Consider the following 22624-nt stretch of genomic DNA (forward strand, 5'->3'; position numbering starts at 1 on the left):
TGCAAAATAGTTATGGTGCAGAGTTTTAATGAGAAGGTGGAAAGGAATTGGGAAAGTTATAAAGAAGGAAGTGTGAGCTTTTAGAGATTATTAATAAACAGATGGATATTGTACATACCTTAGATTGAAACACCAAATTATAGCACGGATTTTTTTAATAGTAGTCAAACCTCCGGGTGAATTTCTGCCATGAAAAAAGCTACTCATAAAAAACCAGCTGTCGCTCGGAAGCGGCGTAAAATTGTAGGTCACTCCATTTATGAAAAAATATTAAGAAAATATATTATCCACAAATAGCAAGAGGAGGGGCCAAAAACCAATTAAAAGGGTGTAAACGCCTGTTATATATCGGGAGTTGTTTTAAGAGCGAAATGATAGTGCAAAACAGAAATATTGCTGGAATGAATTTTTTTACTATAATCTGGTAGATAATTTCATGCGAATGATATCCGGCATAAGTCCACGGCAACTATGAGTTCCATGGTCCAATCGATCAGTCCTATTTTTGACTACTTTTTCGAATAAGTCTGAATAATAAATCTAAATAAGTCCAATCAGCAAGAATGTGACGGAAATGATGGTCATTTGGCTTCGATTATTGCACGAGCTGTATTTTATAGGCACTTAAGCTAAGATCCTTACGTAAGATTTTCCGTGTAGCCCAAGGACAAAGGCCAACAAGTTGAGAACGACAACGAATCGATATTTCGGCGTCTTTTTCAACACTTGGCTCTATGAAGTTAGCGAACAGATTTTTTTTTTTTTTAAGAAAAGGTCCACAATTTTGAAGTTAAACGATTCTTGATGACTTGACAAACTTTATTGAAGAGAAATATCAACACAGTTTGCCATTCCCAGCTGTGAAACCATAGTTATCTATATCGATGGTTCTCATGCAGCTAAAAAAACACCCGATATATGTATTAAGAATTTAAAAGAATAAAATAACTTATCCTGTCGCGGTTTATACTACCAGAAAAACTATATAACTCAAAGTTTTAAACTTCATAATCAGAATTTTGGATAAAAAAAATTTTTTTTTTAAATAAAAAAAGTCAAAAATCAAAAAATATACAAAAATAAAAATCAAAAAATTCAAAAAATAAAAAACAAAGAAGAAAGAACAAAAACTATGTAGCAGAAAATTTCAAACTTTATAGTCAGAATATTGAAAAAAATCCCGGGTATGCAGTTTTGTTGCACATTCAATTTTGGTATAATATCAGCCATAATCAAAAATATTTACACGAGCTGAAATTTCGCGTAAATTCAAGCGCTTGCTTTAGTGTGAAATATACCGTTGTTTTCTTTGAATTTGCACTAGCTATCTTTGCTTACTCTAAATATTTGAAAAACAACAACATTTTTCATTACAATTGTTGAACAAACAAAAAAACAAAAGCTTTCTTGTAAACACTGTGAATACTTTTGACTATGGCTGATATTATACCAAAACTGAATGAGCAACAAAACTGCATACCAGGAATTTTTCGCAAAGCTCTGACTAAAAAGTTCGAAACTTTCAGCTACATAGGTACATATATAATTTTTACCTTTCTGCTTTGTTTTTTTATTTTTTGTTCTTTTTTTTAATTTTTATTTTTTTTTAAATAACGTTTTCATTTTCATATGAAAAAAAGCGCAAAACCATCAACAAAACAAAAAAAAAAAATTAAAAAACAAAAACTATATTAAAAAAATAAAAATAAATTAAAAAAAAGTTATTTTTATTATTATTATTTATAGGAGATATATACAATATAACCCAAAAAAATTAAAAAACAAAACAAAAAAATAAAAAAGAAAATTAAAAAACTTTTTTTTTTTTAATTATTATTATTATTTATAGAAGATATGTATATACATAAAATATAACATTAACTTAAAAGAGTAAAATTACAATATAAAAAAAAGGAAACAAAAAATATTTAGTATTAAAAAATTAGAATTAAAAAAACAATTAAAAAAAATTATTATTATTTATACTAACTTAATTAGGGTTATATTATATATAGCTCCTCAAAATAATAATAATAATAAATTTTTTTTGAATTTCTTTTTAGATTTTTTTTTTAATTATTTTTTTTTGATTTTTTTTTTTTAATTTTGTTTTTTTTAAATTTTTTTTTCTTTTTAATTTTTTTTTTCTAATTTAACCTAATTAGCGTTATAATGTATATATCTCCTATAAATAATAACAATAATAATATTTTTTTTATTTTTTGTTTTTTTTTTCTTCGTTTAATTTTACTCTTTTTTTTGTTTTGTTGACAGTTTTGCGCATTTTTTTCATATGAAAATGTTTCCAACATCATTTAATTCATTGCGACCCATTTCATGACTGTCTCTAAACTGGAGCAAAATGTAGGCTGAATATTATAGTGGGCATAGCAAAATGTACATATAAGGCCTTTTCTATTCGCCACTTCTCTGCTCGGCTCACTTCACAAAAAAAATGCATTTGAAAGCAAAAACAAAGTTATCGAGCAAGATTCGCTGCTAGCCAGTATGGTCATACCTCATGAAACTCGTATATAACTCACTATTTTGCTAACAAATGTAATTTTAAGCAGCTCGATTCCAGCGCTGTCAAGATATGTTTACTTGCTAGCGCTGGCGAAAAGATGAAGCCTATAATCTCATGTTGAGTTGAGCACTGCCTCTAATTTGGAAAATCTTCTCACAGATATGATGCGGTCGCTCTAAAATTAATAAATATTAGTTGCATTTGACCTTACAAAGACTTCATTGTAGACTCTTTCTCGGCTACAGCAACATCAGTGCCAAGATTCAGTTAGATTTTTTACGCCATGCCCACCACATGCACCCACCATAGCCTGTACAGATTGAGCACTTTTGAACGACACTTAAGCTACTGGCCCAATGCAGGCTGGCTTTTCTTAGTGTATTTACTTTAGTTGGCTTTAAAAACTTGTATGGCCAAATGGGTGCTTTAAACTCTGACATAACAGTCATGATTCGTAAAAGGAAAAAGGAAACAGAGATGTTAGTCATATTCAATAATGCATTATACATTTTTGAATCATCAAGACAAGACGCCAATCATACCAACGACGAGAAATTTGGGTGCGCGAATTAAACTCATATCGACAAAAACATGCGCTCTTTCAGCTTTGCGCCAGCTTGCAAGATACGAGGAACATTTCAAGAATAATAAATGCATCTATGTTTATCAATGGCATTTATGCAATTTTCTGCAAACAGTTTTGAAAAAGAAATTCACAAATGATATTAAACCAAATCAAATTAAATGAAAAACAGGGGTGTTCAGTTCCTAGTGTCAAAAGTGCTGCAAATAGAACCAAGATGCATTCATTAAAGGTGGTGGCACTAGACCAACAACACTGCTCTGTACAATTGATTGTCAAAGCAAAGTATTGAGAAACTAAAAAACAAAGAAGGAATTCGCTTTATTGCATTCTGAGCTGACAGCCACATGGACACGGCGAAAGAAAAAAAAACAACTTAGCTGATTTACCAGCACCACCTTTAATAGATTCGCCTTGAATAGAACATTGAGCTATTTGAAACTTCGCCGCACTTCAAGCGCTTCAAGCAAAGCTGCTATTTGGGCTCATTTTATATATTTTAGTATTGTTCTATTCCTTTTTGACAGTTATCGTATCCAAGCAACATGAAGCAATAATTAAAGGTGATGTAAGTAGCCTAATTTCACCCTGTGTTAGCCATCTTGAAGCTACTTAATAAATCCGTGTTGTCCTCTTGGAAAAGCTACTTTTTATTTCAGAGCAAATTCTAAAGAAAAAGTACTCAAAAGCGTAGAAATTAAAACTTTTGCTGAAAAAGTTAGCAGGCAATATTGTTTTGCCTATTCCATTTTGCTTAGACTTTCGCATCTTTCAATTTCAATTTATTTCATTTTTTTTTCAAACACGAAACGCGCTGCATTATTTAAAGCGATTTGCAATTTTTGCTTCGAATTATTATCAAGCCTGCAATATACTAATTCAGCGTATGATACATGAGGAATAATGAGTGATCTAACAAGTTTTAATTTAACTTTAAGCAACGGAACAAACCTATCAAATAGATAGCTGGCTAAAGCATTGAAATGTTGCAGTTTTTCATCCACTGTTGTGAATAACCGACACATATTCCAATTAAGCTCGGCAGCCTCCTTATTTAAGAGATCATGCTGAATAAGCTTAAAGTCTCTAAAAAATATCTCCTTTACTTGATTGTGTCTGTTGAACTGGATGTTATAAGATAAGAATATCAACTCGTGGTCGGAAACTCCAGCCATAGGAAGCTGATCAATATGACTGACGTAATCTCTGTCACTGACGCAAAATACATCCAAAAGACTTGGTTTGCAATGGGGTGCAAAGCGAGTAGCATATTCATTGATTAAGGAAATTCCTAATGATTGGAAACGACCTATCAAACTCCTGGAAGAAAAATTATCACAAAGAAGGTCTACATTTAAATCGGTGAAGGAGTTTAAATAAAGCAAGGGGATAATGAGATAGATAGGAATGAGATCAAAATAAAAAAGATTACATTGTAAAGCCAAGAATATGAAAAGTAACAATGAGATGAACGAAATAGAAATGATACTAAAATAAAAATGATTACAATGCAAAGCAAAGAGTTTGAAAAACATAAATGATAAATAAGAGAATAAATTTAACGCAGACATAACATTAATAATATAACGCATAAATGTTTTTGTTTTTACATATTAGCAGTTGCCATGCTCTTTATACTCGTTTTTTCAGTTATAATTACAGCATCAGTTTGGGGTCGAGCCCTAACAAACACTTGCCCACGAACAGAGAAAACTGACGTTAGACACTTTTGCTTTTTATACTGCATAGCCAAACGCATTAGTTCGCGATTTTTTCTTGCAAGACATTCGTGGATAAATAGCTTCCCTTCAATACTGACGCCGACATCACTAAGAAAAAGTGCTCGTCTCTTATCTTTGCAGAATTTAACTACAGCTTTCAGCAGTTGAGAGCGATCTGCAGCAGAGCTCAAGTTGATTATAATTGGAGCTACGCTTTTATTGTTTGGGCGTCTACTTGTGTTTCTGCGTATATATAAATTTATCTTTTTTAACACAGATTTTATACTTGTAACTTTGCAGGTAATCTCGTTAAAAAGTCAAATGTATGATTAGCGGACGTGACGAAATAAAAGTGGTTTTTCCTTGTTAAGAGTTTCCTCTATTTGTTTTATTTATTACTTCAGTGGGTTTACAAGTGGCACATATAGATTCCAATCCGATGCATGGTCAAAATACATATATATATGACACAAATCCATGGGAATAGTTAAGTTAAAAATATAAATAATTAAGTACCAGTTATAAAATAACATAAAATTATTCTATGGCTTACAACGACCTTTTTCAATTTTTTACTACATTTTCAGAAAGGGGATAAACTTATGCCCTTTTTTCCCTTGCTTCCAAATTGCATCAATGGATTAAGTAGCATCCGAAATCAGTTGTCAAACTTTACTTAACCTTGTATAATTGAATCATGTCCTAGCAAGCAAAGCCAGCCTGTATTGGGCCTGCACTTTTAAGATATTTATTAACCATTCCACACTTCTACATGCGCTGCTCGCTTCTTTCGAAGTTTTATTAAAATTTTTATGAATTCAGTTGTTGTCACTTGGTCGAAGTGATTAATATTTATATCTAACACAACTGAGATTTACTTAACCAAACTTTTGATGCTTTAATTAACTTTTTTGCACAAAGTAGCTCACAAAGTGTCCACACCTTCAAACCAATAGCAACCCACAATGTAGGTTAAGCGCTGCATCTGTGAATGCACAAACCGACAGTGCGTAATTGCTACTTCGGCTATAGTTGGCTGGCTGTAACTCATCCTTTGCTACTCAGCCAACAGTAATGACACCAACTCTGTTAAGCGAACTCACAAGCACCGCTTACGTACAGCACAAATAGCGAAAAAATACTCATAGCTAAGAAAGAGCAGGTTCAAATGCCAGTAGTTAGGAAAAAGTGACTTGAATTTGCACCACCATTGAATCAAGTATAACTGCACCGCAACCATGCAAATCGTAACCTCATTAAATATTTCACTTACTCGCCACTGCAATTTACTTTAGACTTATGTTTTTTGATGAACTAAAAATTTTCTAACGTCTTTCTTTTCAATCGCGTTTCTTTCTTTTATGCATTTATGCACACATTCCCGCTCGTATCCTACTCTTTCGTTGCTTTGGGTATGCACGCGCTCGTCACTTGCCGGTTGGATCACATTTGCAGTCCCCGCACCTCCACCGCTGCCTTCGTTGGTACCCAGAGCGCCACCACCACCACCACCACCAGGCGGCCCTGGCGAGAAGCGTCAGCTGAATGAATCACAAAAGGCCACCCTAGAAAAGCTTAAGTAAGTTGAATCAAGTTACTCGCGGCATTACTGATTTGCATAAATTATGACTTAATTGTGAAAAATAACCCATTGCATAAATTGAATTTTGCATTTTGCATACACTCGAGTAGGACACGACCGCGCAAGCGTCCAGATTGGTCAGAAATGATGAAGGAAGTAGAGTCTGGCAAGAAATTGCGGCATGTGGTGTGCAGCGACAGGTGAGTTGAAAAGCGTAAGAGTAAGCAACGCAGGTGCATCCACTCAAGGAAGGACAATAGAAGCCTAAAAAAAGTAAAATGCAAACGCGGCAACGAAAATAAAGATACTTTAAGCTAATTGCACGAAAGAAAAAGAGTGAATAGAGATATTGAATGAGAACAATGAGTTGCTCTCGTCTTGTAATTAGCTTTCGGAGACAGTTTTGTATACTCTTATACGTTTAGTTGAAACCACACGTATGTATATAAATTTTGCAGATCTCAGCCAATTCTGACATGCAAATCAATGACGAAAGTGGATAATAAATTCATTTACGAAACAGAGAAGGACAACTCGCACAATAAACTACTCAAACAAATTCAAGGTGGTATTAAACTGAGATCCACACAAACAAATGATCGCAGTAAACCATTCATCGAGGGATTGCGGAAATTCCGCAAACAAATGACCATCGAGGAGCAGATACAAAAGTCCCAGTCGAAGATTAATTTGCTAGCAGAGGTGAATGCATTTAAATGCCATATTTTAGCATTACAAATCACACATCTAATGACATATTCAATAGGCTGCTACTGCTGCTGTTGGTGCTGCGAGCGGATCTGCTGGCACCAGCGACCCGGCTGCCATTACTAACAGCATTGTGGCCGCTCTCTCAATAGACGATCCCAGCGGTGATGAGCTCGACGATATTGATAAAATACGCGATGACTTGCAAAGCACGAAACAAATGTTGGCGCTCGAACTGCGCAATCGCGAAGCGCAGGAACGTGAAAATAAGAAATTGCTTGCGCAAATAGCTACTTTAGAAGCGGAGTTGGAACGCGAGAAGTCGCGCGAGAAGAATCTAGAATATGGCTCACGTATTATTGTGGCCACCATGGATCCCACACCGGCAAGCGAAGAGGCATACATGAATTCACTCAAGCAGGAAGCAGAAGACGCACGCAAGACGGCCAAGGATCTTGAGAAGAAATATCATGATACAGGCGAATTACTTGATCAAGCGAAGAGCGAGATTGAAGAGCAAAAACGTTCGATACAGTTGCTGGAACGTAAATTAGCGCAGGCATTGCAGGTGAGTTTGAAAAACACATTTCTTTCCGCTTATGGAAAATAAACGAAAAATGTAATGCTTCTATGAATAATTTATAATATAGTAGCTTTTGTGTGCTTAAACGCTTTAATGAATTCTAACAACTTGCAAGCTTTTCTTACTTCTCATCGCTATTAACTTAAACTAAATAAAACAACAAACAAAAAACGCTTAAAGGGTAATGTGACGCCCACACCCTGTCCCATATGTAGCAGAAGGCAGCAAACCAAATTTTTTTACTCATACGAAGACTCAGATGATGAGAAATCATATTATGGCTTTGAAAACTGTGCTAATTCCTACACTAACAACAAGGTAACACACTTCATGCCTGGCAGCGCACCCCCGTGGCATTAAAAAACAAACTAATTCGGTTTAACTAATTCATAGGGCGGTGGTTCTTTGAATGGCTCAAGGCGTCCAAGCGATGTGCATGGCGGACGCGACAGCTCGCCGGAATTAGATCTGGAAATGAGTGAGAGTGATCCTGACGAGCCGGAAGAGAAAAAGGTGGAACGCCGCGAACGGCGCTTGACAAAGGAAGTGAAAGTGCTTAGGAGCAAATTGACTAAGGTAAAGGTTAAGCGAGAAGCCGCTAAAAAGGAGAAATTGGCACTAAAGCAGGCTATGAAAAAGAATCATGTCATACTCAAGTAAGTAGAACAAATATATCGAAATAGTATTTTTGCAAATTTGGTTTTTCCATATGACAGAGAGGAAAACAAGAAGTTCAAAAAGTTGGAAAAGGAAGTCCAGAAGATGGCTGCCTCCATGAAGGAAGAGGAAGAGGATGAGGACGATGATGAAGAGAAGGTAGTAGCAATTAAAACCAAATGATCACTTTTAAAAATTGATTCAATGCTAATTGTGAATCCAGGATGAGGAGGTTGAGGAGAATGATGAGGCAGAAGAGAGCGAAGAGGAGGAAGAAGAGTCGGAGGAGTCGGAATCCGAAGAAAGCGAAGCGGAAACAGAAAGCGAGTCCGAAGCGGAGGTTTGACACTATTTTTGAATTGCATTGTTTCATTTTTAGTTTAATACAACTATATTACTCCCTCAGGAGGCCAGCAATGCTGATAAAAAGAGCAATTTGGAACCGCGCGTAAAGAAACACGAGAGCCGCCTTTTAGCTATGAAAAAATGCAATGTGCTGCTACAGGCCAATGTTGATAATTTGCAAGATGAGATCACTCAAGTACGCGCCAAGGCAGCGAACTTACAAGCTGAACTGGATGCGGTTTTGGCTGATCTAGGTTTCTAAACTATATCAATAGAATTTGTGTGGAAAATGGCACAAAGGCGCGCAGCCGAAACCGATCATTTTTTCATATTGTATTGCGATATTTATAGTTACTTTTTATGTGAATAACTAGGACTCTTTTTTTCTAATAAACCACTTACCTTATCATATAAACGCGACTGCTTGCCGCCTATTTATTTTGATTTGTGCAGATGTTAAAGCTCCTTTTTTGGTTGTCCTTTGTTTCCCATTAACAGCAAAAAGAATTTCAGTTAGTTGATTTTTATTATAGACAGCTGCTTTGAAAAATCCTGATAACTCCAAGTAAATGTAATCCTTCACTTCTTCAATATAGTTTGTTACCGCACTTTTTTTCTGGAATGCATTTGTTTTGAACTTTTGGTTTAAATATGTGTTTGCAGTGGCGCTCAAACTATAATCGTTACCATAGCAAACAGCTGACTTCGAGCAGAACATAATTTCAGAGTTGATTCGATTCAACAAATTATAACTAGGAAAAAGGAAATACCTTCAAATTGTTGTGTAGTTGTGCTTTAAATGTACACCTAATTCTCTTTTTACATGAATTTGTTTAAACGAGTTACAGAGAAAAAAATTGTTTTTCTACAAGAGTTGTTTTGTTTTAAAGGGGTTAGGGGTAATGAGAGGCCCGAAAAAATGATCATTTTCAATTATTTGGTCTTGCTAGTAAATTGCTTTATTTTACAAAAGTAAAAACATAGCATTAATACATCCTGTTTCGTGGCAAATTTCCAAAAAAAAAAATTAATAATTGTAAAAGTTACCGATGTTTGTGTGGAGTCTGTTTCTCCAGAAGTCCCTTGCGGTGATCGCAAGTGCTTGGAGATTCATCTAAAATCAATCGGACAAGGGAAATTATATTAGTTTTATTAATAAATTGTGCTTGATGTAAGAAAAAAGCCGACAATTAATTGTTAAAAATAATCGAAATTTAAAAAAAAGAATCCTTCTATCAGGCACGAGTTTTTTATATTTCTCAAAAGCAGTGTAAATTTTATTGAAATCTACCAAGCGGTTTTCAAGTTACAGTGATCATCAGTTCAAAAAACATAGTTTTAAGAAAAACGCATTTAAATGCTAGTTACTTCACTCCGGAACGTCCGAGCGACCTTTGTTGATTGTTGAAAAGAAGTACTTTCACATATGCATTAATTACCAATAAATCCACGAAATAATCTACCCGTTCACATATGGCAGAGTTCCTGACAATTTGCAATCAGCTGTCAATACTGTTGAGAAAGGTTTTTCTTCATAGAAATTATTTCGGTGTTTTTGGTTTATTTAATTATTTTTAACGATATGAAGAAAAGAGAAGGAGTTGCTAATTTAATTGCGCAATTGGCAGCTAATAATAAACAGTTGGAGGATATGCCTAAACAAAAAAATATTATGGCAGCAATGGGCATTTGAAATTCTATATTACATTTTAGAATAAGTAGTAAGAAGACACACGTTTATGGGCACAAGCTTTTTTCTGATATATGAATCCATAATTAATAATCGTTAACAAACATTTTATTAGAATTATGTCTACACACCTGTTTTGTTTGCAGATATCCATTTTAGTTAGTTTTTACTTTGACGTTTACCTTTACACGCGTAAAAATAATGTTTTATTACTCAGAAAATACAGGGTTGTATGTCAAAAAGTATGGCTATTAGAATTATTTTAAAATCTTAGATTTTGGGAGAGAAATTTTGTATGGGAAATCTCGCTTTTTAATTGCGGATTGGGAGTTAAGCACGAAAAAGTAGATCATCTACTTATATGTAAACGTATTATAAGAGAATATTTATATTTGTCGGCGGTTTTTAGTTTTTTGTTTTGGCTTAATGAAAAAAAAAAACGGTTCTGCTACCTAGCCATATTTGTAACCGGTATCATCTCCATTACCTTTTACATCTCAATAGGAAGCAGAGCTAAGGATGCGGAAGTCGTACAAAGTTTGTGTTATATTAAAGATTAATTCTGTGGCAGCATAAAAATGTTTATAAAATTTATAGTGATTAGGCAAACAATGCAGACGTGTGTGTAGTTTAATATATAGAGAACGGTAAATAAACAGTGAATGTCCAAATTGGTCAACTTTCGGCGAACGTTAGGAGGGAAATCGATTTTTCCATCTGCAACAACGACACACAACAACAGCAGAGCAAAGGCAATGAGGTTGGTGTAAAATCGGTTACCTTTTTTCAGCTGCTCAGTGCGTACATTACCATTATAATTTAGATAAATATGAAATAAAGTTAGTATGCCTGTTTTGCAACGACGCTGCTGGAGTGCATCGAAATTACTCTAAGCCTGCTAAGGAAAACTCGGTATAAATTATTAAACAACGATGCCTGAAAATTTGGAACTACATCAGTTTGTCGATGGTTTTCGCCATGGCGAGACTTCACACAGGTTACTTACACGCCTCAAGGCAACATTTAACTGCCCTTATTTGGGAATCATACTAGCTACTCTCTCCTCGCTTTTTTTCTCGCTATGCTCAGTTATAGTAAAGGGATTAGTCGACGTAAATCCAATGGAGCTTGCCTCATTTCGGTGAGTAAAATTTTAATTTTTTTTTTCCCACTGTGATACAGCATATTTTCATTTGCAGGTTTATAGGTGTATTACTTCCCGCTATACCCATTGTCGTCTACACACGTCATCCTGTATTTCCTGAAGGCAAGCGTGTTATACTACTGCTTCGCTGCTTTATGGGCACCACCGGACTAATGTTAAGTTTTTATGCCTTCCGTCATATGCCACTTGCCGATGCCAGTGTTATAATATTTTCAACACCTGTATTTGTTGCCATTTTTGCGCGCGTCTTTCTCAAGGAGCAGTGCAGTTTTTTTAATATAGTAACTATCATACTTACGCTGGTCGGCGTTGTTCTCATTACACGCCCACCATTTGTTTTTGGCGACACTGCGCCTTCACTAGAGACTGAACGCTTTTCGGGAAAAACCTACGACATTTGGGGTCCAGTTGCAGCCATATCGTCCACATTATTCGGTGCCAACGTATATATATTGTTGCGGGCTCTTAAAGGATTGCATTTCTCTGTCATAATGGCAAACTTTGGCGGATTTGCGCTTGTCTACACTTTCATTGTGTGCGGCTCGATTGGCGCTTTGTGCTGGCCAGCATGTGGACGTGACCGTTGGCTAGTTGTGGTTCTTGGTATTTTTAGCTTTTTAGGCCAAATATTGCTGACATTATCATTGCAAATAGAACAGGCCGGACCAGTGGCTATTGCACGGTGCGCCGATATCGTATTCGCATTTATATGGCAAATAATGTTCTTTGGTGAAACTCCCACGGGCTTTTCGCTTTTAGGCGCCTTGCTGGTGGTAAGTTCAGTGATATTAACAGCACTGAAGAAGTGGGCATTATCGCTACCGCGCGAGTCTACAGCTAGAAAACGATTACGCTATTTGTTGCTGGATTAAAGTTCACTTAAACTCCTTCATATTAGAATATACGAAAAATACTACGTTAATCATAGAAGCGCATTGTGGTTTCTCTCATAGGACTATAATTATAATATTGCATCTTCACAAAAAATAAACCAAACGAAATATTGAGAATTAAAAAAACAAAAAAAAACGGTAATTTTATCAAACCTAAAGGAAATGAACTTTAGATTGTACTTAATTAAAGTGAGGCTGGCATATAAAAAAAAAATCGAGAAAAAACGAAAAAGTGTTTCAAAAAATAAAATCAATACATACATAAATACAATATTTAATAAATTCCACGTAGAAAATGAAATGTATTATTATAATGTATGTATTTATGGATCATCTTGATTCATTCAATACAGCACCAGTTCCATTCAAGACGTACTTTTTATGAATAAATGTACAATTACACTTTATTTTTGTTATGCATATGTATTGTACATACAATATTTTGTAAGACAGCCTGTTGATTTAGAAAATAGGTAAACTATTTTATTTTATTCATTATATTTTGTTGTTGGAAACTCTAATGTTATTGTTAATTGTATGGTATGTAATATACATATATATTTACATGTAAATTTTGGTATTAATTCTTTACGTATACTTTCGGACGCAAAATGTGATGATTATTGTTTTATTTTAATTCGTAAACCTGTGTACATATATATACATCGAGTTAACTTCATTTTCATAAAGATTATGTAAAGATCATTTTGTAAAAAAAAACAAAATTAAAAAATATACGAAACCTAAATCTCATTTTCATCGGTAAAAAGTTTTTCTCTGTTTAACTTTACTATATTCGGAAGTACTAATAATTCTCTGCTTTCTATAGGATATTAAAAAGTGAAATTGAGGCGACCCGGTGTTCTACAAATTTCAAAAAATCGTTTTTTTTCGATATCTCGAAAGTATAGTATCTTAAGAATACACTGTGGAATTTTCAGGCGGAAATTCCCAATATTATAGCTTCTACAGCCCATTAACCAGGTAGAGAGCGGTCCCACGCTCCTGTACCTCAAACTTTAAACTAATTTATCTCGAAACAACTTTTTCCGGCCTGGTGTTGTCAAAAAAACAAACTTTTTTATTCCCGTGCGAGACATACTGATTAATAATTTTTTTGGTTTTTGGTCTTTCTAATCTTCTTCTTTTTTCATTCTAGTACGGGACATAGCTACAGTCATACTGATTAATAATTTTTTTGGTTTTTGTGTTTCAGATAAATCCAATTTTTCGGGAGAGCTAACTTCAGCGCTATTTTTAATATTATTAATATTAAAGAATTTTTTTTAAGTGAAACTTCTTAGACTTCGATGACGAGCGAGAATATAGAGTAAAATTTCAAGGTCATACAATGTTTTGGGCATTTTCGTTCCGCGAGAGAGAAAAAAGATATAATGTAGAGGAAAAGAAGAGAGAGAGCTATACCTTATATATATGTATCTTAGATACACTTTAGGCTACTTTTTCTGAGTTTTTCCTTGTGGTTGCTAATTTCTAATGAGAAATAACACTGCCTACTTTTTGGCGCTTGTGTGTTGGTGAAAACTTGTAGGAACTATATTTTTGATGCCTACTTTTTGGCGTTATATTCCCTTTGTGCCTACTGTTTGGGGCGTTTTTTGGTCCTAATTTTTTTGGCGTTTTTTTTTTTTGGTGCCTTCTTTTTGGCGCTTATTTCCGTTTCCTGGCTAGTGCTTGTGTGTACTATAAAGTGCTATCCATTCCGGCGTCGGATTTATTGGTATTGCCTTGCGGTAATTTGTGACGTTTCTGCGGTCCTGAAATCGCTGCGTTTGTGCGAGTGATAAACGCTCGGAGTACTGCGCGTTGTCTCCACGGTTTGTGTCCGGCGTTTAGCTACGCCGGTCGACGCTTCTCCGTTTTTGGTAAATTTTGCCTATTTGTATTCTCTGCAAATGTTGTGAGTTTATTTAGATATATATTCTCTCTCTCTCTCTCTCTCTCATTCTCTCTCGGGTCTCACCCTCTTTCTATATCTGCCTTGAAAGTTTCACTTCTGTTATGTGTACTACGCTACACGCACTTTTTTTTGTTTCAAATTTTCTTTTTTTTATTCCGGTACGGGTTATAGCTACAGTCATACTGATTAATAGTTTTTTGTGCTTCAGATAAGTAGAAGAGCCAAAATGGACAACAGAGTCCAGGTCCAATTTTTCGGGAGGGCCAACTTCAGAACCATTTTTAAAAATACATTTTTTTGTTTCAGTTTTGTATGTAAAAGAAGATAAATAAAAAGCCTAAAAATGTAAATATCGTTTTTCATTTTTTTAGTGACCACCGGAATTGGAATTTTCAAAATTAAAAAGTCTTACATATAAAATATTGGAAACAACCTTGTTTATCAAGGCATCGGCCATGGGTTAACCAAATCGTTGTTGTTGTTGTTGTAGTAGCTTAGAAGCCCCTGCTAAGAGCCGTGAAACCATCGGTCGTCGTAATCAATGTTATATTTATGTACATTAAGAGGGCACATTTTTGAGACGTTTAATGTAAATTTGTTCGTAAAAGTTTCATTTCCTCACAAAATCTTAAAAAAAGTATTTTAATTATCAACGATCAAATTGGTTTTTTTTTGCATATTAACGATTTCTTTAGACGTAAAATAGAACTTTGACCATCGAAATCACCTCAATTTTTAATTAGTCCAATTTTTTTTTAGTGCAATCAGTAATCAACAAAAAAATTCTAACGCACCATATTTTTATTTTTTTATTTTTTCTTTATATTATTTACTTCGGTATTCAGACTCAGTTGCGCTAAGGTGAAACCAAAGGGAAAGGTGTATTGGATTAATAGGTTCAAGGGAATAATTGAGAAGGGCTTCATGTTAAGTAGGGTATATTTACATGTCTGACATAAGCTGAAGTTATCGATGTCGATTCTGGATAGATAAAAGTTTAACCTGCTGCAATATCGAAAACATAATTGCGCTAGAGTAACGCAAATTTAGATGCCGAGAGTTCTCGGATTTCCCCCGATCAAGGGCCGCCAGCTCAGTAAATTTCAAAGAATCCCATTCGACTAAATAAATGTTATTAAAAAATTCTATAAAATATTAAGTTTGTAAGAATTTTGAAACTTTTTTATTTTTTATTTAGTTTTTGTTAATACTGTTTGATGAATTTCAAGTTTCCCTGACACTTAATTATAAGCAACAAATGTCTTGTAGCATCGAAAAAATATTTTGCAAATGCAAATTTCATAACATATATCGAAATCGTAAGGCATCGGAAAAACGTCACAAGCGAAAACGAGCCGTCAACGTGTGATCATATAGCCCCTGGTGATGCTCAAGCATGCATGTCCAACAGGCTTATATGTGTGCGTGTACGGTGACACTCGTACTTGCTTCGTGTCACACATACTTGTTGCCGGCTTTTGCATGATGAAAATCTAAAATTTTAGATATTAGCGTCAAGCACCCGACACGCACACATATAAGCTGCAGAACATGCATGCTTGAGCGTCACCAGGAGCTAATAAATTACGTTTACGTCATCGAATGAATAGTAACGGATTATTATTATTCGAAAGCGAACGAAACGATATTATCAGTTTTCTTATCGATTATTTTCTCCTTTTTCTTCATTTTTAGAAGTCACAATAGATTTTTATGACAAAATAAGGGGAGCACGAATCCAGAATGTGGGAAACGAAGATGGATAAAAGATGTTTGTTTTATTGAAGTTCAAGTGCAAGTTAGGTATGTTAGGCGTAAGAAATGTTATGTACATAATAATACTCCTATAACTATATTTAATCAAAATAGTTATACTAAGTAAAATCGAGTACGCGCTGTTCCTCTTTTGAAACTCACCAAAATCGGCTTTAAACACCTTCAGGCCGGTATATCAACAAGCGGCGCGAACGAGTATTTCTGCACTTCGTACAATTTCAATAAAAAACCTTTTAACAGAGGCTGCCCTACCAACAATTGAAGAAAGAATACATCAGATTCAAACGAGACTCATCCCTAAATCCCATCCAACTTAATCATCGATGAATACATCTCAAATATAAACCGATCCAAAAGCTCACAAAAAGTTACTTCTCTTATACATCAAATATATGGAAACGTCAAAAAGCTAGAGTCGGAGACATTCTACGGGTGCAAACTTTGCTGGACTGTGCATTTGTTTTTACTGAAGAAGCGTGTGCCGTTTGTCTTGCTATAAACATGGCCCTGGAAAATGACCGTAAAACAATCATATGCACTATGCAAATCTGTTTTCAAAGCATTTCTTAACCCTCTATCCAATTCATCCACCATTAGCAGAATAATAGATACGCTCATTGGCAAGGAGGCTTACTTATGCTTACTTTGGATACCAAGCCATATAGGGATTCACGGGAACGAGATGGCAGACAGTGCCGTCAAACAAGCCTACTCAGCACCGATAACAAAGGATCCCACATGTGAAAAGAGAGATATTCTGTCAACAATTAAATGATATCTCAACACCAGATCGAAACTAGAGTGGCTAAACTACACCCATCACCACTACGGTACCATAAACCGAGAGCATATACCCCCACAATACCCCACCGGCGTAGGGAAAACACAAATAAAACATTTCTCCCAGCTACGTCTTGGCCATAACACATCCTGATTGGGGATCCACCCCCAGGTTGCGCACACTGCGGAGAATTTATCTCTTTAAACCATATATTCCAGGATTGCCCCGTTTTGGTAGACGCCAAAGAGGAAAGTTGGTCGGAATGTGTCAAAGCCTAAAAAAACTCTTTTTATCATAAGTTTTTAATTAAATGCACCATGAACCCACCTCTTTCCCAAACTTCGGTTTTTTCATCTCAATCCCCTTATTAGCTCTTCCCGAACTCATTTAGCTGCAGTTTTTCCGCGCGTAGTTTAACAGCAAATTGGTAGTTTGTGATTGAATGACAGCTTGAGGTCAATTTGCTTGTTCATGTAAAAGTGCCGAATGTGCCATAATCCAACAATCACATTTTTATTTATTTTTTATTATAAATTAAATACACGCATTTGCCAAGTTTTAAAGTTTTAAAGAAAAATAAATATTTTTACCCACCCGAGGAAGTCAAGACGTTTCAGTGCTGCACAGGACCTTTGTTTATTGCCCAAAATCTATTCAGCGGGAAGATATAGGCATTCTTTAAACTGAAGCATCAGTAAGCTCGCTCAATTTCCATTATACCAAAAAATGTTGGTGTACTTATTTGAAAAAAAAAGAAACGATAAATTCCTACCAATACCAGGACTCATAGGTAAACAAACAGACATCGAAGAACAGATGTTTTAACGCCAGCAAAACATTGAAATTCGACATTAAATAAGAAACATTATAAATTTCATAAGCATTTCAAATTCTTAGAAACACTATAAATTTCACAAGTACAAAAATTATTATGGCAGATTTAAAAAAAACACAATTAATTACTGCCAAAACAGCATTTTTGGCAACTGCAGGCGTCGGTTTGTTGTGCATTGTTATGCGGCAGCGGGCTCGTATTCTAGCTCGGCTGAGGAACTACGGAAACCCATTGAGCGAGAAGCAAATACGAGTCATTGAAACACCTGATGAATGTCAGCGGGTATTAGATACATTAAAGCGGTAAATAATTACTTTAGACGTATTTAGTGGTTTCACTGATTTCGTTAAATAATTTTAGCCATTGCCACGAATACAAAGTACTTGGCTTTGATTGCGAGTGGGTCACTGTGGGGGGTAAACGACGTCCAGTAGCGTTGCTGCAGTTATCTTCGCAGAAGGGGCTTTGCGCACTGTTCCGACTCTGTACTTTGCAACAAATACCAAAGGGCCTTCGAGATCTGCTCGAGGACGATGATGTGATAAAAGTCGGTGTTGGCCCACAAGACGATGCACACAAATTGGCATTCGATTATGGCGTAGGTGTGGCAAGCACACTAGATCTACGATATCTGGCTGCGTTGGTTAATCAAAAACCAGGAGGCTTAGCTAAAATGGCAAAATCCTTGTTAGATGTGCATTTGGATAAAAACTGGCGACTCTCCTGCTCTGATTGGGAGGCTAAAGTGCTTAACGAAAAACAGTTGCAGTATGCGGCCAACGATGCATTAGTTGCAGTGAAAATCTTTGAAAAGCTGGCAAAGAAATTGGATGCAAAGTTAGTGGCTTATTTTACGTTATTTATTTGGGAAATTCTTTACAGAAATTTATGTTTTTAAGGCCATTTTGGAATCTCAGCAGCATAAATTTCACAAAAATTCAGGAGCGATTGCAACCTTTCTATGACATTCGTTTCAAGGAAGGCTCTCTAAATAATATAATGGCTACGGAACGGAGAAAATCGATAACGACCACTGGTCGGAAAGCTAAACAAAAGCAGATGCAAACTCGTAGCATTAGCACACGTTCCAGAGCCTTATACGACAATTGCAATTTACAAGCGCCTGATGGAGAATTGCTCTGCACTATAGACGCGAAAAAAGCACAATGGTATGTGGATCAAAACTTGGGCGTAGTGGTAGCGGAAACTCCATTAACTGTGCGCTTAAATTTCGAGCCCTCGGGACGTGCTGTCGGCGATGTGGGACGTTACTATCAGACTCCCAAGGAAAACCGATGTGTGGTGTGTGGTCGACTCGATCCGTTGTCACGCAAAAACGTAGTGCCACGCGAATACAGAAAGCATTTCCCAGGTAAATGAAAGTCAGACCTCCTAAACATGTCTTGCTTTGTGGAATTAATGAATGCGTTAACTTGCAGTGGTCATGAAGTCACATACTTCACACGATGTGCTTCTGCTGTGCCCAGATTGCCATCAACTTAGTAATATTTATGACTTAAGAATGCGAATGAAATTAGCGGAGCAATGTGATGCGCCATTTACGAAAGAAGAATCGGCTGTGAAATACTACGAGCTGCCCGAGCTTAAGTATTTAGAGGATTTAACACGCTAACCATCTTTTAATTAATCACAATGACTCCTTATAGAAAAGTTAAATCAGCATCGAGGGCGTTGCTGCAAAGTCAAAACGAAATACCTGCCGAGCGCCGGGACATTTTAATCAAAATTCTGCTGGATCATTACAAAACGGAACAGCTAACAGATGAATTAATTAAGGAGGCCGCTAATATTGATACGACGTAAACTGCGCCATATATAAAATTAGTTTCGAGTTGATAAATATCAATAAATGAGTTGTTTTTCTTCTAGACGGAGTAACGAAAACTACTGCCAACACGGTGAGAAGGTCGTGAGTATGTATGAAACTGCATTCGGTGGCCTCTGTGAACTGGAAAAGCAGTGGCGGCAACATTTCCTAACCCATATGAAACCGAAATATCTGCCAGATCTTTGGAACGTCAATCATAATGCAAACAGGTGGTAACAACCGCTTTTTTTTACTATACAAAAACGGTTATTTACTCTATAAATTGTTCCAGATTGGAAATACGCGCGCAGGAGGGTCGCGTTGAAAAAGAAGATTTGATCGTTGCGGGTCTAAGCATAGTTGCAGATGTAGAATCGGTAGCGAAGTGCTGAAAAATCAACTCGAGTTTACAAATTCTTCGCAGACTCGTCAATCAGTTCTTTTTGCACCAAAAACAATTTTTTTTTTTAATTATTTACCTAAAATTTGACTAAGGTGACTAAAGTTATTGCATATTCCCCTTGTTTTTATTTAGCCATTTCGATATTATTTTGTATGTAACTTATCTTTTTTTTAAATAAATGTCAAATTCAAAATTAATTTTTCTATAGTGATGCGCTTAGTTGTAATATTTACAAGGTAATACATAAGACATTTAAGATAATAAATCACATTTTTACTTATATTGTGGAGAATGTGTTTTGCAAAACTGTAGCTTAAAGCTGGCGGCGTATTTAACCTCTACAAGGTTAAACACTTAAAACAGGCAATGCGAAAGAAAAGCCTCTTCTTTCAGTTCGTTCATAATAATTTTAAACAATATTATGTTTATAAGACGTATGCATTACAGGCATGAATTATCACTTACGGCTTAAAAGCAGATAACTAAAATCAAATAAATACTTAGAGTAAATTTAAGACAAAACAAACTATCGTCATATTGTGTTTATACAGTTGGACAGCAACCTTCCTTGATAAAACTAATTCTTGCTTATACAAACATAGGTCGTTTACTGTTGGTAATTCTATTATTAGATATCGAACATTTTTGAGTACGCTAGCAAAATTCATTGCATTAAAAGCTATGCTCCTTTTACTAGATAAATTCGATGCCTTCGTATTTTAATTCTGTTTCGATACGCTGCTCTGGCAAAATCGTGCGTCCTTCAGTGTCGAATGCTGTAATGAATGTCGATGTCTTACCGTCTAATTCTTCACTTTTAAGTGCGACTATTAGTTGGTCATCGGTGTTTGGTACGAATTTGAAACTCGAAAAACCATGCGTATGCACCCAGTTCGTGGCGTCTAGAGGAACTGTGTTTATTTTCGTAAAACGCTCATCTGCCGAGATAAGCAAGTTACAACCCATATGCTCGTCTTGCGTTTCATTGTATCTAAAAAACCAAAAAAAAAACAATTGGTTGATTGGTGGTTACAAAGATAAAGCACAGAAGTGACAACTACTTACTTTTTGCGCGAGCAGCGTCTTGGCAGGAAATACCATTTCTTTTGGTGGTTGGACCACATGCCACTTTCATGTATCATATAACCCGGCCAATTGATTTGCATTGCTTCTTGGCGTAAAAATTTATAGTTGAATGCCCAGCTCAAAGAGCGCACCTCTCCATTCGGTGATATGACCTTCACATACATGGGATTCTCGTTTTCGAAGTCGCCAGCACTTGTCGTCCACTCTTTGCCCATCGAACCAACGTACAACTTCTCATCTTTCACTGTAGCCCATTCCGCTTTGAAACCTTTGGCATTGTGTCCATTTCCATCAAGTAAAATAACCCACGGCATGGGTTTCTCTTTGGTGAGGTCATATACCAGTCCCGTTCGGTCATCAAAGCTCAGCAATTTGCCATTGAACGTTACGAGTTCTGATAGTTCCATGCCCCGACCTTTTAGAGCGAACCCGGATTCTAAAACTACAGGCTCACCACTGTCCCACTTAATGGTTATTTCTGGTTTGGTCTTACGGTATGTTAAGTAGCCCTTTTTCAAGTAGCTACGCCACATTGTGCTGCCATCTGTTTTTACAACTTTTGAGTTGGTATCCAAATCGGCTATTATAGCGATGCGATATATCACCTCATAGGCATGCCCTATTAGTGGGGGCGTGAGTGGATATTTTGCGTTGTATGCTGCAGCATCTCCGTTATCTGTTGCACTTCGCGCAGAACTACTGTACGTTGAGCCGCTATAGCTTTTGAGCCATGCTGTGTCCGAAGATGATTGTGACCCAGTACGCACGTAAACAATTAGGAAGCATAATATAAGTGCGCAGATGATGAGAAAGGCGAAGTGGTAGTTAAATCGTAATGTACGATTTCCAATGCGATAGGTAGGTGGAGTGCGTAGCGCTGAACGCCAATCGCGTGTGTACATCACGGATTGTGAATGAGATGCACTTGTGTGATGTGTGGAGCGCGGGTTACTCTCGACCTGATGATATGTGTAAGAGCTGTTATGGATTGGCGTGGCAGTGCTATGGCTTGGGTTAGTGCTTTTGTTATCGCTGCGTCCGAGGTAATTCATTTGTGTACTCTAAATAACCACTCTAATAAAAGCTTAACTTCTTTTTGTTTACGAAGCGCGCGCCTTCTGCACTAAATACGTTTGTAACAGCGTATCCACAATTTATATATTTTCATTATGCACACCCAGCCACATCAACGTTGAAACTTAAATGACCGATGTTAAAAATATATAGTGGTTAAAAGACACGACCTCGGCGGTGAAATGTCAGTTATGTTGATGCTGATGTGGCGTATCTCAAAGCATTTGTTGACACAGTTAAATTTTGAATCAGTACATATTGAAATGTATTGCGACAATTATTTTCAATTTACACTAATGGATATCTTGTGTAGGAAAACGAAATGCGCTAATAACCATTAGTGTATCACTTAACAAATTTTGAACAGCTGTTTCACAAATCGATACAGCAGCTCCCAAAGTGTTTAAGTTTTCATTATTAAGAATTTTTATATATAATTTTATAAGTTCTACTTCTATAATATTTA

The 22624-nt window shown here is 35.9% G+C and overlaps 4 protein-coding genes across 14 annotated transcripts in view; 3 read left to right on the forward strand and 1 right to left on the reverse strand.

The window, feature by feature from the left end:
- LOC128863468 (glutamic acid-rich protein) overlaps positions 1-9126 on the forward strand; it is a 65749-nt gene extending 56623 nt beyond the window's left edge. For 8 of the 10 annotated variants that reach the window (XM_054102693.1, XM_054102699.1, XM_054102649.1 and 5 more), the window contains 9 exons: positions 6287-6410; positions 6524-6613; positions 6872-7115; positions 7180-7689; positions 7885-8022; positions 8098-8360; positions 8421-8520; positions 8585-8701; positions 8768-9126. In XM_054102693.1, coding sequence (XP_053958668.1) covers positions 6287-6410; positions 6524-6613; positions 6872-7115; positions 7180-7689; positions 7885-8022; positions 8098-8360; positions 8421-8520; positions 8585-8701; positions 8768-8968 — 1787 coding nt within the window. In that variant the 3' untranslated portion in view covers positions 8969-9126. The remainder of the gene's footprint in view (positions 1-6286; positions 6411-6523; positions 6614-6871; positions 7116-7179; positions 7690-7884; positions 8023-8097; positions 8361-8420; positions 8521-8584; positions 8702-8767) is intronic. The other 2 variants (XM_054102668.1, XM_054102676.1) reach the window with 2 other exon arrangements.
- Positions 9127-10625: 1499 nt separating this feature from the next.
- On the forward strand, positions 10626-13191 carry LOC128856518 (solute carrier family 35 member G1). Of its 2 annotated transcripts, XM_054091823.1 has the most exons (3): positions 10626-11156; positions 11220-11537; positions 11596-13191. In XM_054091823.1, exons 2-3 carry the CDS (start codon positions 11329-11331, stop codon positions 12431-12433), a joined length of 1047 nt encoding a protein of 348 aa, XP_053947798.1. In that variant the 5' UTR covers positions 10626-11156; positions 11220-11328; the 3' UTR covers positions 12434-13191. The 2 variants fall into 2 exon arrangements, with proteins under 2 accessions (XP_053947798.1, XP_053947806.1); XM_054091831.1 differs by having other exon boundaries at positions 10626-11537.
- A 3040-nt stretch (positions 13192-16231) lies between these two features.
- Positions 16232-20063, forward strand: LOC128863512 (exonuclease 3'-5' domain-containing protein 2). Its single transcript, XM_054102719.1, has 7 exons — positions 16232-18069; positions 18128-18604; positions 18667-19139; positions 19207-19375; positions 19435-19587; positions 19658-19825; positions 19888-20063. Exons 1-7 carry the CDS (start codon positions 17864-17866, stop codon positions 19985-19987), a joined length of 1746 nt encoding a protein of 581 aa, XP_053958694.1. The 5' UTR covers positions 16232-17863; the 3' UTR covers positions 19988-20063.
- Positions 20064-20426: 363 nt separating this feature from the next.
- LOC128863521 (apyrase) lies at positions 20427-22517 on the reverse strand. The gene is made up of 2 exons (XM_054102729.1): positions 21064-22517; positions 20427-20989 (listed from the first exon to the last, which is right to left on the reverse strand). Exons 1-2 carry the CDS (start codon positions 22134-22136, stop codon positions 20692-20694), a joined length of 1371 nt encoding a protein of 456 aa, XP_053958704.1. The 5' UTR covers positions 22137-22517; the 3' UTR covers positions 20427-20691.
- Positions 22518-22624: the final 107 nt, after the last annotated feature.

This window comes from Anastrepha ludens, chromosome 2, assembly GCF_028408465.1.
Source record: "Anastrepha ludens isolate Willacy chromosome 2, idAnaLude1.1, whole genome shotgun sequence".
Taxonomy (NCBI): Eukaryota; Metazoa; Arthropoda; class Insecta; order Diptera; family Tephritidae; genus Anastrepha; species Anastrepha ludens.

What these genes read in the sequence shown, in the direction of transcription:
- LOC128856518 (XM_054091831.1), top strand. Translation starts at nt 11,329, where the DNA reads ATGCCTGAAAATTTGGAACTACATCAGTTTGTCGATGGTTTTCGCCAT. An exon ending in ATGGAGCTTGCCTCATTTCG is followed by an intron (nt 11,538 to 11,595) that starts GTGAGTAAAATT and finishes TTTCATTTGCAG; the next exon opens with GTTTATAGGTGTATTACTTC.
- LOC128863512 (XM_054102719.1), top strand. Translation starts at nt 17,864, where the DNA reads ATGGCAGATTTAAAAAAAACACAATTAATTACTGCCAAAACAGCATTT. An exon ending in GTATTAGATACATTAAAGCG is followed by an intron (nt 18,070 to 18,127) that starts GTAAATAATTAC and finishes AAATAATTTTAG; the next exon opens with CCATTGCCACGAATACAAAG. An exon ending in TACGAGCTGCCCGAGCTTAA is followed by an intron (nt 19,376 to 19,434) that starts GTATTTAGAGGA and finishes GACTCCTTATAG; the next exon opens with AAAAGTTAAATCAGCATCGA.
- LOC128863521 (XM_054102729.1), bottom strand. Translation starts at nt 22,136, where the DNA reads ATGAATTACCTCGGACGCAGCGATAACAAAAGCACTAACCCAAGCCAT. An exon ending in AGACGCTGCTCGCGCAAAAA is followed by an intron (nt 20,990 to 21,063) that starts GTAAGTAGTTGT and finishes TTGGTTTTTTAG; the next exon opens with ATACAATGAAACGCAAGACG.